Genomic DNA, 14,670 nt, shown 5'->3' with positions numbered 1-14,670 from the left:
AGAAAACAGGAATTTGCTTTCCTACTCACCAGCTATGATCTTGGGGCAGTTCCTCACAGGACTTGCTGAACCCCCATCTCCATAGCAGAGGATGTGAGCATCAATGTCTGTGAAGTACCTGGCACAGTAACTCCGTATGTCCTGGGCCTAAAGTGCCTCACTAGGTATTAGCACGATCAGCTCCAGCATAGAATTAGGTCTGTTCATAGGGAATAGGAGAGCCTGAATTTTGCCTTGAAGACGTCAAATTTCAAGGTGAAATTTCTCTCTCAGATCAGTTATGCATTAGAAAAAAATTAATTTGCTGATGGTTTTTGTGTGGTTTACCATCTTTGCACATGGTCATATTGTGCAACTCACCACCATCCATCCCCATAACCCTTCATCTTGTAGAACTGAAATGCTATTTCCATTCAACAGTGACTCTCCATCTTCCCCTCCTCCAGACCCTGGCAACCATTTTTACACTTTCTAAGATTTTGATTACTCATACAAGTAGATTGGTACAGTATTTATCTGTCTTTGACTGGCTTATTTCATTCAGCATCATGTCCTCAAGCTTCTTCCATGTAGCCTATATCAGAATTTTCTTCTTTAAAGTTGAATACTACTTTGTATGTGTGTGTATACCACATTTTGCTTATTCATCTGTGGACAATTGGATTGTTTCCATGTTTTAGCTATTGTGAATAATGCTGATGTGAACACAGGTGTACAGATCTCTCTTTAAGACCCTGCTTTCAGGGGCACCTGGGTGGCTCAGTCGGTTAAGCGTCCGACTCTTGATTTCAGCTGAGGTCGTGCTCTCAGGGTTTTGAGATCAAGCCCCAAGTCAAGCTCCACGCAGAGCATGGAGCCTGTTTAAGATTCTCTCCGCGCCCCCCCCCCACCTCTACCTCTACCTCTCTCTCTCTCTCTCAAAAAGAAAAAAGACCATGCTTTCAATTTTTGGGGGTCCATACCCAGAAGTGGAATTGCTAAATCCTATGGTAATTCTGTTAGTAATTTGAGGAATTGCTATTCCAGTTTCCACAGCGGCTGTACCATTTTTATATTTTCATATTGGTTTATTAAGGTATAAGTGGAACAGCTCCTCTTCTGGGAAGGTAGAATGGAAGTACTTAATCCCTATCTTTCCACTAAATGGAACTCTGGAGATTTTATATAAAACAAACATAAGCCTGGAAGGTGGAGAGAAGGCAGACTGGCTGGGGACCTTGGGACCCTGGGACCCAAGGAATTACTGGCACTGAGCTCCCTGAGTTTTCTTTTTGCTTCACATCTCAAACTGGATGCTGAAAAGGCAGACAAAACCCCAAATAAGGGCCAGAGAAAGAAGAGCTTAGCAAGACTACAGCCAAACCACAGAGGAAACTACCCTGACTTCAACATAAGCCAAGTTGGGAGATTAGGCTGTATTGGGGGCACCCCAAAATTCCTGTTGGGGTGGTATCCGAGAAGGCCAAGCAGGGAGCTGGAACTTTAAATTGGTGTCAGTGGAGACTATAGGAGGAGAAATGAGGCACCTTGGCCCCTTCCAAGCAGGGTGTTCTAAGTAGAAGTGTAATGGGATGATGGAACTCACCCCCACAAGGCAGTAACTAGGAGGCACTCCCACCCTGGGTGTCAGCAGACATCAAGCAAGGACCCTGAACTCCAACCACACCTGGCAGTAATTAAGTGGTGCCTTTCCAGCCCCATCAGAGGAGGTGTGCTGTAACAAAATCTAAATAAGACGCAGTCTTTTTTTTTTTTTTTTAAAGATTTTATTTATTCACCTGACAGGGAACACCAGCAGGGGGAGTGGGAGAGGGAGAGGCAGGCTTCCTGCAGAGCAGGGAGTCCGACGCTGGGCCCGATCCCAGGACCCTGGGGTCATGACCCGAGCCGAAGGCAGACGCCTAACGACTGAGCCGCCCAGGCGCCCCAAGATGCAGTCTTTATAACAACCCAAAATGTCCATGTTTCGGTCAAAAATAAGACTGAAAAGACCAGGAAAATAGAAAAGGGGGTGGGGAGACAACACTGAGATGAGAGATGTTAGAATTATCTGGCAAGGATTTAAAAGCAGTCATCATAAAAGTGTCAACAAACAATGAACACACTTGAAACAAGTGAAAAAAAATACAAAGTCTCAGCAAATAAAGAAAATAGAAGCTCATTTAGAGCTGAAAAATACAATTACCAAAGAAGCAGTAGAGAAAGAATCCTTGAACTTGAAGGTAAAACAATAGAAATTAACAGATCTGAACAGAAAGGAAATACTTAGAAAAAAAAAAAAAAGACTTCAGGGACCTACGACAAAAAATCTATAATCTAAAAAATCAAGAGTACCAGAAGGAGGGAAGAAAAATTGGGGCTGAAGTAGTTGAAGTAATAGCCATATACTCACCAGAAATGGTGAAAGATCTAAACCTGTAGATTCAAGAAGCTCTAAGAATCCCAAACAAATCCAAAAAAAATTAACACCAAGACACTTCACAGCCAAACTTCTGAAAACTAGACAAAAATTTTATTTTTATTTTTATTTTTTTTTAAGATTTTATTTATTTGTGAGAGACAATGAGAGACAGAGAGCATGAGAGGGAGGAGGGTCAGAGGGAGAAGCAGACTCCGTGCCGAGCAGGGAGCCCGATGCGGGACTCGATCCAGGGACTCCAGGATCATGACCCGAGCCGAAGGCAGTCGCTTAACCAACTGAGCCACCCCGGCGCCCTAGACAAAAATTTTAAAAGCAAAAGATAAATGACACCTATAAGGGAAAAACAATGACAGGTCCCTCAACAGAAACCATGAGGCCAGAAGAAAGTGGCACACTTAACAAAGTTGGGTCAACCAAGAATTCTACATCCAGCAAAAAAATACCTTTCAGGGTTCAGGGGTAATTCAAACATTCTAAGATAAAGGAAAACTAGGGAAAGGAAAATTTGTTGCCTGCAGACCTACCCTAAAATAATGGCTAAAAAAGCTCTCTCAACTTGAAAAAATAAAAGAAGGAAACTTTGTGTATCAGAAAGGAAGGTAGAACAAAAGAAATAGTAAAACTATAGGTAAATAAAATACTTTCCTTCTCTTGAGTTTTCTTTTTTTCTTTTTTTTTTTTTTTTTTCAGATTTTTTTATTTATTTGACAGAGACAGCGAGAGAGGGAACACAAGCAGGGGGAGTGGGAGAGGGAGAAGCAGGCTTCCCGCGGAGCAGGGAGCCCGATGCGGGGCTCGATCCCAGAACCCTGGGATCATGACCTGAGCTGAAGGCAGACACTTAACGACTGAGCCACCCAGGCGCCCCCTTCTCTTGAGTTTTCTAAATTGTTAAGTTGAAACCAAAATCGTAACATTGATGTGGTTCTCGATGTACATAGAGGAAATATTTAAAGCGATTACTTTATAAATAGGGGAGGGCAAAGGGAAATAGAGGGAAGTTTTCTACATTTCGCCCAAACTGGTAAAATGTCAACAATAATATGTGGTAGTAACTTAAGTATATATGATGAGATTCCTAGGGTAATCAGTAAAAAAGATAATACAACCAGAAACACTACAGATAGATAAAAATGAATTTCTAAAAAAAAATCTTCAAGTTAACCACAGGAAGGCAAGAAAAAAAGGACAAAATGTGAGATCACTAAGATCACTATATCAAATGTAATGGTATATATCTCCATTGAAAGAGACAGAGATTGGCAAAGTGAGTGAAAGAACATGCCCTAATTTATATGCTATCTGCAAGAGACACATCGAATATGACAATATAAGGTTGAAAGCAAAAGGATTGAAAAATATATATCATGCCAACAATCCCCAAAAAGTAGCTGTGTTAGTATCAGATCTATTAGACTTCAGAGCAAAGAAAGTTACTAGAGATAGAGGAACATTATATAATGAAAAAAAGGGTTGATCTACCAAGAAGTATAATCCTAAATACATATTTACCAAGTAACAGAGCTGCAAATCATGTGATGCAAAACCTGATGGAATAGCAAATCCACACTTACACTTAAAGACTTCAACACCCCTTGCAACAATAGGTAGAACTAGACAAAGTCAGGGATGTAGAAGAACTTAACACCACCAACCAACAGGATCCAATCAACAAAGAATATTCCACCCAACAACAGAAGACATTCTTTTCAAATACCATGGGACATAGACCAAGATAGACCATGTCCTGGCCCATAAAACAAATCTCAACAAGTGTAAAAGAATTAAGTTCATACAGTGTGTTCTTTGGTCACAGTGAAATCAGTAATCCCTGGGTTAAATATTGAAAGCTTTCCCTCTAAGATTGGAGACAAGACAAGGATGTCTGCTTTTACCACTTCTGTTTAATATTGGAGGCTCTAGCCAGGGGGATTGGGGTAGGGGAGGAGTCAGGGAGTTGCAGAGAAAAGCATGCAGATTGGAAAGAAAAAAGTAAAATTATCTCTATTTGTAGATGACAGGGTCTTTATACAGAAAATGCTAAGGAAGCCACTGAAAGACTACTAGAATTAATAAACAGCAAGGTTGCAGAATGCAAGGTCAATTGATATACTTAAAATGAGTAATCTAAAACTCATATTAGAAAACAATTCCACTCAGCATAGAATCAAACAATAAAATAGGATAAATTTAATACTTAAATAAGTGTACTTAAAATAAGTATAAAACTTACATCCTGAAAACTACAAAACATTGTTGAAAGAATTTAAAGGGATCCTGAGTAGCCAAAACCGTCTTGAAAAAGAAGAGAGTTGAAGAACTCACACTTCCAGATTTCAAAACTTAAGTAAAATGCTACAGTAATCAAGACAGTGTGGTACTAGCATAAGGATAGACATACAGACCAATGGAATAGAATGGAGAGTCCAAAATTAAAGCCTCATGTATCTGGTCCATTAATTTTCAGCAAAGGTGCCAAGACAATTAATTCAGCGGGGGAAAGAATAGTCTTTAACAAATGGTGCAGACAACTGGATACCCTCAAAAAATAAATTTAACTTCATCAAAAATTTAAAAACTTTTGTACCTTTAAGAAAGTGAAAGGACAACCCACAGGAGAGAATATTTGCAAGTCACGTATTTGATGAGGGAATTGCACCCAGGAAAGATGAAGAACTCTTACAACGCAACAATAAAAGTACAAATAACCCAGTAAAAAATGAGCAGGCTCCGAGTAGACATTTCTCAACAAAAAACCCACACAAATGGCCAATGAACACATGAAAAGATGCTCAACATCACTCATGATCAGGGAAATGCAAATCAAAACCTAATGAGATACCACTATACAATCATTAGGATGGCTATACCCAAAATAAAGACATAAATAATGGTGAGGATGTGGAGAATTTGAAAACTTCATACTTTGCTGGTGGGACTTTAAAATGATGCAGCCACTTTGGAAAACAGTCTGGCAGATCCTCAAAAAGGGAAACATAGAGTTACTGTAATGATCAAGAAATTCTCCTAGATACGTATCCAAGAGAGATTAAAACATGTCTGCACAAAAGTTGCATAGAATATTCATAGCAACATTATTCACAATAGCCAAAAGTAGAAACAACCCAAATGTCCACAGGCATATATGGATAAGCAAAATGTGATCTATACCTACAATGAAATATTATTCAGCCTTGAAAAGGAAGGAAATTCTGAGACCTGCTATTACGTGGATTAACCATGAAAACATGCTAAATGCAATAAGCCAGACACAAAAGGACACATATTGTATGATTCCATTTATATGAAGTATCTAGAGTAGTCAAATTCATAGAAACAAAGTAAAATGGTGGTTACCAGGGGCTGGGGGAAGGGGGGGGACAGGTACAGAGTTTCAATTTGGGAGGATGAAACATTCCGGAGGGCGGTTGCACAATAATGAGAATATACTTAATGCCCCTGAATTGTACACTTTAAAGTGGTTAAGGGGCGCCTGGGTGGCTCAGTTGGTTAAGCGACTGCCTTCGGCTCAGGTCATGATCCCGGGGTCCTGGGATCGAGCCCCACATCGGGCTCCCTGCTCAGCGGGAAGCCCGCTTCTCCCTCTCCCGCTCCCCCTCCTTGTGTTCCCTCTCTCACTGTGTCTCTCTCTGTCAAATAAATAAAATCTTAAAAAAAAAAAAAAGTGGTTAAAACGGCCAACTTCAATGAGGTCTTCACTGCTATTTGTGGAATGGAAGAATGGAAGGTTGAGTTCCCGCCACGCCAACATTTACTCACACATTTACGCGCTCGCTTCATTCCGAGCAGACAAAGGTGGCGCCTGGAAGGTACCAGGGCCAGAAGGCGGGCCCCACGCGCCGCCGTGGTCATGGAAACGCGCACGCTCCCAGCGCCGAACTACAACTCCCAGCGGCCTCCGCAGCTTCCGGTTGGCAAGATGGTGGCGCGCAGGAGGAAGCGTGGCGAGCGGGCCTCAGAGCAGGGGATTCCGAGCCCTCCCGGTTACTCCGGTGAGTCGCGGCGGCCAGGCTTCCCCGGGAGGTGGCTCGGGCGTCGGCGGTGGCTCCGGGACCCCCGCGCGGTTGGGTGGGAGGCCAGGTAGCCCCGAGTCCCGGACGCTGCGCTCTGCTCGCGTCTGGCGGCACTCTCCCGGGACGAGCCCGTTTTGGTCACCGCTTCCCTTGGGTAAACCCCTGTCTGTCCACACTCTTCCCCGGACGAGTGAGCCCACCGCTTCTTATCACCTCTGCCACTCCTAGCCTGGCCCCTATCAGCCCTCGCCCGGCTGTGCCCCCCTAACTGGTTCTCCTGATTTTATTCTTGCGCTTGCCTTCTGTTCGCCCAGGTGCCGGAATGTGCGTTCTAGAGTCAGATTTAGATCAGATTTTGCCTCACACGCCTGCCCATATACCCCCATACCCACCGAACTCCCTCCAGTGGTTTTACAAGTTAGCACCTAAAACAAAACCCGAACTTACTGACTTGTGTGGCCCTGCGTGTTCTGGCTCGGCCGACCTAGAGCTCTTTCTGTTCCTCTGGAGCAACAATCTCTTTACACCCTCAGGGTTTTTGCACTTGAGGTGCCCTTTTCGCACAGCTGTGCCCTGTGACTTTAATGTCAGTTCCTCAAAGAGGCCGTTCCGATGCCTAGCTAAAGGCCTCTGCCACGCAACCACTCTGCGCTGTTTTCCCCTTTCTTTCATATTTGATAGGATCTTGTTAGGTGCTTCTTTGTTCATTGCCTTCTCTACTCTCATGGGAGCTTCCCGAGCACAGATGCTGCAGCTGTATCCCCCGTGTGCTCTGAAGAAGGCCGTGAGGACAACAGAAAGCAGCCCCTAGCATTATGGGAATGTGAGCCATTATCCAGTGATCACACAGATAGAGACTTAGAGACCGGGAGAGGTTGTCAAGGCACAGAGCAGGTGGATCTAACTCAGCACGTGGGCTCTCTGAGGAAGTGAAGTTAAACGTGAAGAATGGGCGGAGGGTAGAAGGTTGATGTTTCAGGTAAAGAAACGTGTGAGCTTGGGTGAGGCCTGGGCTTACTGGAGGCATAGAGAGAAGGCAGAGTGGCCGGCCCCGCACAGTGGTGGGGGGAGGGCTTGGCAAAAAGATGTGAAAGGTGGTCGGGGTCTGGCAAGGCCTCCAGCTGATGTCAGGATTTTGGTGTTGACCCCAGGAGCATCAGGGTTTGGACTCCCCTCTCATTTTGCTCCCCACCTGTAATAATTGCCCGTTCTCTCCCCCACCTGCTTGGGTGCCCCTCCTGGGCAGGTTCTCTGTTCATTCACTCTCACAGCCTGCACAGTACCCTGCACAGGCCTTGCCTAGGGGAAGGGCTCAGTGATGGAATGGACAGACAGATGGGACTAGAAAGGGACAGCCTGAGCTTGATTTTCATGCCATCCTTCCCTGCCCCCATTTCCTGTCCAGCCATCCCGATCAAGTTCTCAGAAAAGCAGCAGGCTTTTCACTACCTCTATGTGAGAGAGCACAGAGTTCGAGAAGGCACCAAGTCTTCCTGGCCTCAGAAGCGGACCCTCTTTGTTCTCAATGTGCCCCCATACTGCACAGAGGTGAGCTGGTGTCTGGGAGGGAACCTCTAAGGCTGGCCAGGAGCTCCAGGCAGGGTTGGGTTCCCACTGGCCTCCACCAGGTCCTTATTGGGAGATGGAAGCATCTAACTGAAGCCCCAAGGGAGGGCAGCTAGAGGGCTGCTGCTTCTGTCTCTTGTGACAGGAAATGGCTTTTTATTTTTATTTTTTAAAGATTTTATTTATTTGACAGAGAGAGACACAGTGAGAGAGGGAACACAAGCAGGGGGAGTGGGAGAGGGAGAAGCAGGCTTCCCGCTGAGGAGGGAGCCCGATGTGGGGCTCAATCCCAGGACCCTGAGATCATGACCTGAGCCGAAGGCAGACGCTTAATGACTCAGCCACCCAGGCGCCCCAGGAAATGGCTTTTTAAATTTTTTTTTTTTAAGTAATCTCTACACCCAACATGGGGCTCCACCTCAGGACCCCAAGATCAAGAGTCACATGCTTTATCGACTGAACCAGCCAGGGTGCCCGGAAATGTCTTTTTAAAGATTAATTTTAGAGAGAAGAGCATGAGCACGTGCAAGGTGGGGGGGCAGAGGGGGAGGGAGAATCTCAAGCAGCCTCCATGCCCAGTGTAGAGCCTGGTGCAGGGTTTGATCACAGACTCTGAGATCACGACCTGAGCTGAAACCAAGCATCAGACACTTAACCGATTAAGCCACCCAGGCACCTGGAAATGTTTTTTTTAAAGCTGTGTTTTAAAAAGTAAAGTCTGGGGCCCTTGGGTGCCCCAGAAGCGTCTGCCTTTGGCTTCAGGTCATGATCTCAGGATCCTGGGATCGGGCCCCGCGTCGCGTTCCCTGCTCAGTGGGGGAGCCTGCTTCTCCCTCTGCCTGCCGCTCCCCCTGCTTGTGCACACACGCTCGCTCTCTGTCAAATAAATAAATAAAATCTTTAAAAAATAAAAAAATAAAAAGTATAGTTCTAAGAAGCTCAAAGCTTTTTATTATTTCCCAGGATTCTTTGAATTACATGTTGTTTTTCGCTGATTATAACAGTGATACATCTCCATAGGAAAAAATAGAAGATAAGATTATCCTCTAAATCTATCCAGACATTAACTTATTTTCACGAAAACGGTTAAGTTTTGCATTACGTAAGTTCACAGAAGAGAAACTAAGGGTGTTGCTGGATTTTAGATGGTTTTTCAAGAAAGAAAGATTAACTTCTAAAGATTTATTTATTGTAGGGAGAGCAAGTGGCGGGGGGCGAGGCAGAGGGAGAGAGAGAATCCTCGAGAGAAATACTAATTTCTAAAAGATTCTTGTACGGGGCGCCTGGGTGGCTCAGTCGTTAAGCATCTGCCTTCGGCTCAGGTCATGATCCCAGGGTCCTGGGATCGAGCCCCGCATTGGGCTCCCTGCTCGGGAAGCCTGCTTCTCCCTCTCCCACTCCCCCTGCTTGCGTTTCCTCTCTCGCTATGTCTTTCTCTGTCAAATAAATAAATAATCTTTAAAAAAAGAAAAAGAAAAAAAATAAAGATTCTTGTACAGTCAGAGAACGAAGCAGAGGAGAGGCTGTGTCATGTCTTACGTTTCCTGAAGCGTAGCGTGTGTACAGAGAAGGGCCAGGCCCTAGGCTACAACTTGCCGCATTTCACAAACTGAACACACCCACGTACTCAGCGCCCAGAAACAGAACATGACCTGCGCCCAAGAAATCCCCTCAAGGGGCTCACCGCCAGCCTGAGTCCCAACAACACAGAGTTAACTCCAGTTTTCAGTGGCTGCTCAGGGAGGAAAACTTAGTTGGTTGTCTCATAAAATCAGAATACTCCGAATAACCCCAGAAACATTCCCGCCTATTCTCGTAATAGAACCTAATCCTCCTTTGGGGATCGTTCACCCCGAGAAAGGGGCAGGGAAAGACGGCTGGCCTTCCAAAGTGAGAAATCCCTTTCAGGGACAAACCAAACATCCCGGGCACATGCTCCCTGCAGGTCCTGTCATAAAGCCAAAAAGTTTATACCTGAATTCTGTCTCACGCTGCGTCTGCTCCCTCCCACGTCCCGTGGCCAGTGGCGGTGTGGTTTTTTTTACTCACGGTTTTGAACGTGAAAACGCACAGGGTTGTCGGCTCGGGCTGTGGGAGGGCAGGACGATGACCGTGCGGAGGACGGCGTGGCTGCTCAGGGCCTGTGTACGTGCCCCCCGGTTGGGCGGACGTGGGCTCCGAGACCTTTGGGGGCCCTGGTCCCCTGGCTGTGCCACCCTGGGCAGAGGGGGGCTCCCTGAGGCCCCCGCAGCCCCTCATGCTGTGCCTCCCCCGCCGGGTCCGCGGCAGGAGTGCCTGGCCCGCCTCTTCTCCCCCTGCGGCCCCGTCCAGTCTGTGGAGTCCTCGGAGAAGCCAGAACTCGCTGACAGCCCAAAGGAGCCGAAGTCAAAGTTTTTTCACCCCACGCCCACTCCGGTAAGTGTCCAGGTGCTGTGGGCTGCTCCCCCGGGGGCGCCGCGGGCTGTGGCCAGGGCAGTCTCCCCACACCTCTGCGCCTTCCCTGCATTCGCCGCGTCCTTCAGCTTCTTGTCCCGCTCTCCCATCGTCCTGCTGAGAGCCCAGAGACCATCTTGCTCGCCGCCCTGAAGGGCCTCCCTGAGCTCCCCTCCTGCTCCCCCCGACGTCCCTTCTTCCTGAGGCCCCAGGGCCTGGTCTCGTCTCCCCGTCCTGAGCCCACACGCCCTCCCGGCGTAGCGCGGTCTGAGCTAGTGTGCGCGCTGTCCGCTCCGGTATGTGGGAGCTCGCTTGTCACTGCGTCCCGCCTGCGCCTGGAAGGGAGGTCCCGAGTGTCTCACCTCCCCTGGGTCGCCTCTGGCAGAAGTTGGAAGACTAGCAGCATGGCTGTGTGTCCCCCCCCACCCCCACCCCGACCCCAGGATTATAGAGAACTTCTTGGTTATCTTCACGGTCAGAACAGCCCAGCACATGTCCCCTGGCCCAGCGACGAGTCGGGCTGAGGGCAGCTGGGAGCCCTGGTGCCAGGAGCCGGGTGGCCGGGAGGATGGGAGGGGTGCTGGCATTCTGACATCTCTCCTCCCCCCCCCCCCCCCAGGGCTTCCAGGTAGCCTACGTGGTGTTCCAGAAGCCAGGTGGGGTGTCTGCTGCCTTAGTCCTGAAGGGCCCTTTGCTGGTCTCAACAGAGAGTCACCCTGTGAAGAGCGGCATTCACAGTCAGTACCGTGGCAGCGTCACGCCCTCCTTCCCGGGCCCAGGGTGGGCGGAGGGGAGGGCCCAGCTTGCTGCCACTAGAACCTTCCTTGGGCCACAGGTCTCCGTCCTTGTGGCCTGTATGAGAAGATCCTGACTGGGGGCGCCTGGGTGGCTCAGTCGTTAAGCGTCTGCCTTCGGCTCAGGTCATGGTCCCAGGGTCCTGGGATCGAGCCCCTCATTGAGCCCCTCATCGGGCTCCCTGCTCAGCGGAGAGCCTGCTTCTCCCTCTCCCACTCCCCTGCTTGTGTTCCCTCTCTCAAATAATCTTAAAAATAAAAAAGAAGAAGAAGATCCTGACTGGCTGGGCAGGTGGGGCCCCGAGCATCGGGCCTGAGGAAGCCCCGTTTTCCTCCCTCCTTTCTCCCTCAGAGTGGATCAGCGACTACGCAGACTCAGTGCCAGACCCTGAGGCCTTGAGGGTCGAGGTGGACACGTTCATGGAGGCATATGACGAGAGGGTAGCCGAGGTGGGGCTTCCACAGGGAACGTGAGGTCGTGGGTGTGGTGTCGCTGCGGGGGGGGATGGGCGGTGGCACCTGTGCTGCTCACTGTGTGGAGTTCAGGCTCCCTCTTTCCCCACTGAGTGCTGTGTCACCTAGCTGGGTGACGTCTAGTCTCTGGTCTGTAGGAAAGGCTGAGGGACGAGGAGGGTGTTGGCACCTCTGTGCCCCCCGCCCCCCAGACTGAGCCACTGGGAGGGAGAGGGCGCAGCAGGTGGCAGTGGGTGCCCGGGGAGGTTCTGGGTGCTGCAGGGAGAGCCTCCAAGGGAGCGTGGGGGAGGGGCACCCGAGGCTGCAGGGGTCCCGGGGTCTGCCCATCACAGCGTCTGTTCTTGCAGGAGGAGGCTAAGGCCAAGGAGGAGGAAGGGGTTCCGGACGAGGAGGGCTGGGTGAAGGTGACCCGTCGGGGCCGGCGGCCCGTGCTGCCGCGGACAGAGGCTGCTAGCCTGCGGGCGCTGGAGAGGGAGAGACGGAAGCGCGCCCGCAAGGAGCTGCTCAACTTCTACGCCTGGCAGCACCGAGAGACCAAGATGGAGCGTAAGGGAGCGCCCCAAACCCCTGTGCTTCAGCCCCACTTCCCTTGGGGCCCAGGCCCTGTGGACGAGGCCCGTGGCCACTGCTGCCAGCCCCGGCCAGAGCAGAGGGCTCCCGCGGGCGGCACTGGGACCTGGGTGTGGAGGGGGCTGTCCCTGGGCCCAGACTTCCCAACAGGCTCTGGACTTAGGGTCCCAGCCTGCAGCAGCCCCTGTGGTGGTCCCCGTTGCTCCCCAGTGGCAGCAGTGGGGGCCCCTGGGTTGTTTAGAGGCTTCAGACACACCTGGGATGTAGGACCACCTCCAGACCCCTGAGCAGTTGGTGCTGGAACCTGTCATCCTCCCACGGGGGCCAGATTGCAGAGGGTGGATCTCAGGTGCTCACTGTGGGGACAGCGAGAGGGCTGCTGCTGGGTGTGTGTGTGTGTCAGGGGGAGTGAGTGTGGGGGGAGTGGGGCAGGCCCCTCGCATGGACAGTGTCGGGGCGAGCACCGTGTGTGTGTGTGTGTGTGTGTGTGTGTGTGTGTGTGTGAGAGAGAGAGAGAGAGAGAGAGAGAGAGAGAGAGTTGGGGGAAGTGGGGCGGCGCCCTCACATGGACAGTGTTCAGGCGAGCACCGTGTGTGTGTGTGTGTGTGTGTGTGTGTGTGTGTGTGTGTGTGTGAGAGAGAGAGAGAGAGAGAGAGAGAGAGAGAGAGAGTTGGGGGGGGAAGTGGGGCGGCGCCCTCACATGGACAGTGTTCAGGCGAGCACCCCATCGCCCGTGACCCACTCAAGGTCGTGATGATGCTGAGCCCATATTCCCTGTTCGTCGGGTGGCTTCCCCGTGGGCCTGGGAGTAGAGGGTGCTGGCCTTGTCCTCGGCAGGGGGACAGCGTCTGCAGCAGCTGGTGACCTAACACCCAGGCACGTCACCCTCCTGCCTGTCTCGCTGCTGCTCCCCACTCGGGCACCTTCGCTCCTGCTCTTCTCTCTAGAATCACCGACAGCGGGCTGCATGAGCTCTCCCGCCGGGCTCCCACCCCTCCGTATTCCTCTGACCTGGTCACCTGGTGACCAGAGCCGCCATCCAAATTCTGTGGCACTGAGGGCGGAGTCCCTCTCCTTCCTGATGTTCTCCCCAGTCTGGCTGCTGTGGTGGGGAGGGGCCGGGAGAGGTGCCCCTGGGGGGGCTCCCCACACCCCCTGAGCCGCCTGCCTTCACCTGGGGTATGTGGGGTGGGGGTGGTAAGGGAACAGGTGTCTTGCTTTCTCTGTGCTCGCCCTTCTGCGGGGTTTCCTCTCCGAGCTCAGGCGTGCCGCCCTGGCCTGAGCACCCACCCTCCGGGCCTGCAGGCGCATCTGTCTCCGCGCAGCGTCCGGACCGTATCAGCGGAGGCCGGCGGGGGGGGGGGGGGGCCACAGTCCCCACACGGTACACGGACTAACGTGGCCATTTCCCCTTTCCTGTTGCCCCCCAGATCTAGCCCAGCTGCGCAAGAAGTTTGAGGAAGACAAGCAGCGGATTGAACTGATGCGGGCGCAGCGCAAGTTCCGACCCTACTGAGCCGAGCTGGTCCTGGGGACCCATGGAAGGGGGCGGTGAACGGTGGCGGTGCGCTGCCGGGGAGGACCTGAAGACCTGGAACACTCGCCCTGGACTGCCCAGGCCCGGGGGCTGCCAGATCTGAGGCCGTGCGGGTGCAGGTGGAAGGACAGGGCCCTCCCGTGGGTCCGGGGCGCAGCAGTGTTGGGCACCGTGCTGGCGAGGCCTGCCCAGCGTGAGGGCGTGGGCCACCGGAAGCCACCAGCCCAGGCCGCGCTTGTTTACTTCTCCTGGTCTCTCTGGTCCCAGCCTGCCCCTGGCCTTCCCTTTCCAGCTGAGTGTCTCTCCCCTCCCGTCAGTGGAAGAGCCCCTCAGAAGCAGTGAGAATACAAGAACCGTTTTATTTTTCATCCAGCTGGGCAGTCACCTGGCCTCTCCTCCCTCCATCTGCTACCCGCTCTCTGCAGATTATCAGCCACAAAACAGACAATGCCCCCAAATCCAAACACGGTCTCCCCCTTGAAGTCACAAATGTTAAAAAGAATCTTGCCCCACGTCCCCCCCCAAATTCTGCCCACGATTCTCTGCCTCAGCACCTGCTGGGCTTCAGACCAGTGAGGCCTGTCCCCACCACACCTGGCCTGGCTGGGGGGCCTGGCACTAGGGATCCGGGCGCCGGGTGGTGGGTACCAGGTCTCCGAAGGCCCAGGCCCAGGCTACGGCTCATGCGGTGCTGTCTCCTTGCTCAGCAGAAAGGCGCTGATGAAACCGGCCACGTTCTGGGGTTGGTTCAGGTGGACGTAATGGTTGTCCGGGACTTCTACGTACTGGAACCGCTGGAGAGGGGAGGGGATGCTTGGTGAGGCATGGCCCTTCTGGTGT

The 14,670-nt window shown here is 51.2% G+C and overlaps 2 protein-coding genes across 6 annotated transcripts in view; one reads left to right on the top strand and one right to left on the bottom strand.

Annotated features, from left to right (window-relative positions):
- The first annotated feature begins 6,317 nt into the window (after positions 1–6,317).
- RRP7A (ribosomal RNA processing 7 homolog A) lies at positions 6,318–14,202 on the top strand. Its single transcript, XM_036088350.2, has 7 exons — positions 6,318–6,435; positions 7,862–8,004; positions 10,312–10,437; positions 11,075–11,192; positions 11,602–11,699; positions 12,071–12,269; positions 13,724–14,202. The coding sequence occupies exons 1-7, from the start codon at positions 6,363–6,365 to the stop codon at positions 13,807–13,809; spliced, it is 843 nt and encodes a 280-aa protein (XP_035944243.1). The 5' UTR covers positions 6,318–6,362; the 3' UTR covers positions 13,810–14,202.
- SERHL2 (serine hydrolase like 2) overlaps positions 14,170–14,670 on the bottom strand; it is a 20,149-nt gene continuing 19,648 nt past the window's right edge. For all 5 annotated transcript variants that reach the window (XR_013449356.1, XM_036088349.2, XM_036088347.1 and 2 more), the window contains one exon: positions 14,170–14,624. Coding sequence is in view for 4 of the 5 variants with exons in the window: in XM_036088349.2 (XP_035944242.1) it covers positions 14,505–14,624 (120 nt within the window). In the remaining variant the exon portion in view is untranslated. The remainder of the gene's footprint in view (positions 14,625–14,670) is intronic.

Source organism: Halichoerus grypus, chromosome 6 (genome assembly GCF_964656455.1).
Source record: "Halichoerus grypus chromosome 6, mHalGry1.hap1.1, whole genome shotgun sequence".
Lineage (NCBI taxonomy): Eukaryota > Metazoa > Chordata > Mammalia > Carnivora > Phocidae > Halichoerus > Halichoerus grypus.
Note: the sequence above shows the minus strand (reverse complement) of the source record. Positions and strands in the feature narration are given on the sequence as shown.

Coding starts and splice junctions, on each gene's coding strand:
- RRP7A (XM_036088350.2), top strand. CDS start 6,363: ATGGTGGCGCGCAGGAGGAAGCGTGGCGAGCGGGCCTCAGAGCAGGGG. Junction 10,438..11,074: donor TTCACCCCACGCCCACTCCG/GTAAGTGTCCAG, acceptor CCCCCCCCCCAG/GGCTTCCAGGTAGCCTACGT. Junction 11,193..11,601: donor TGTGAAGAGCGGCATTCACA/GTCAGTACCGTG, acceptor TTTCTCCCTCAG/AGTGGATCAGCGACTACGCA.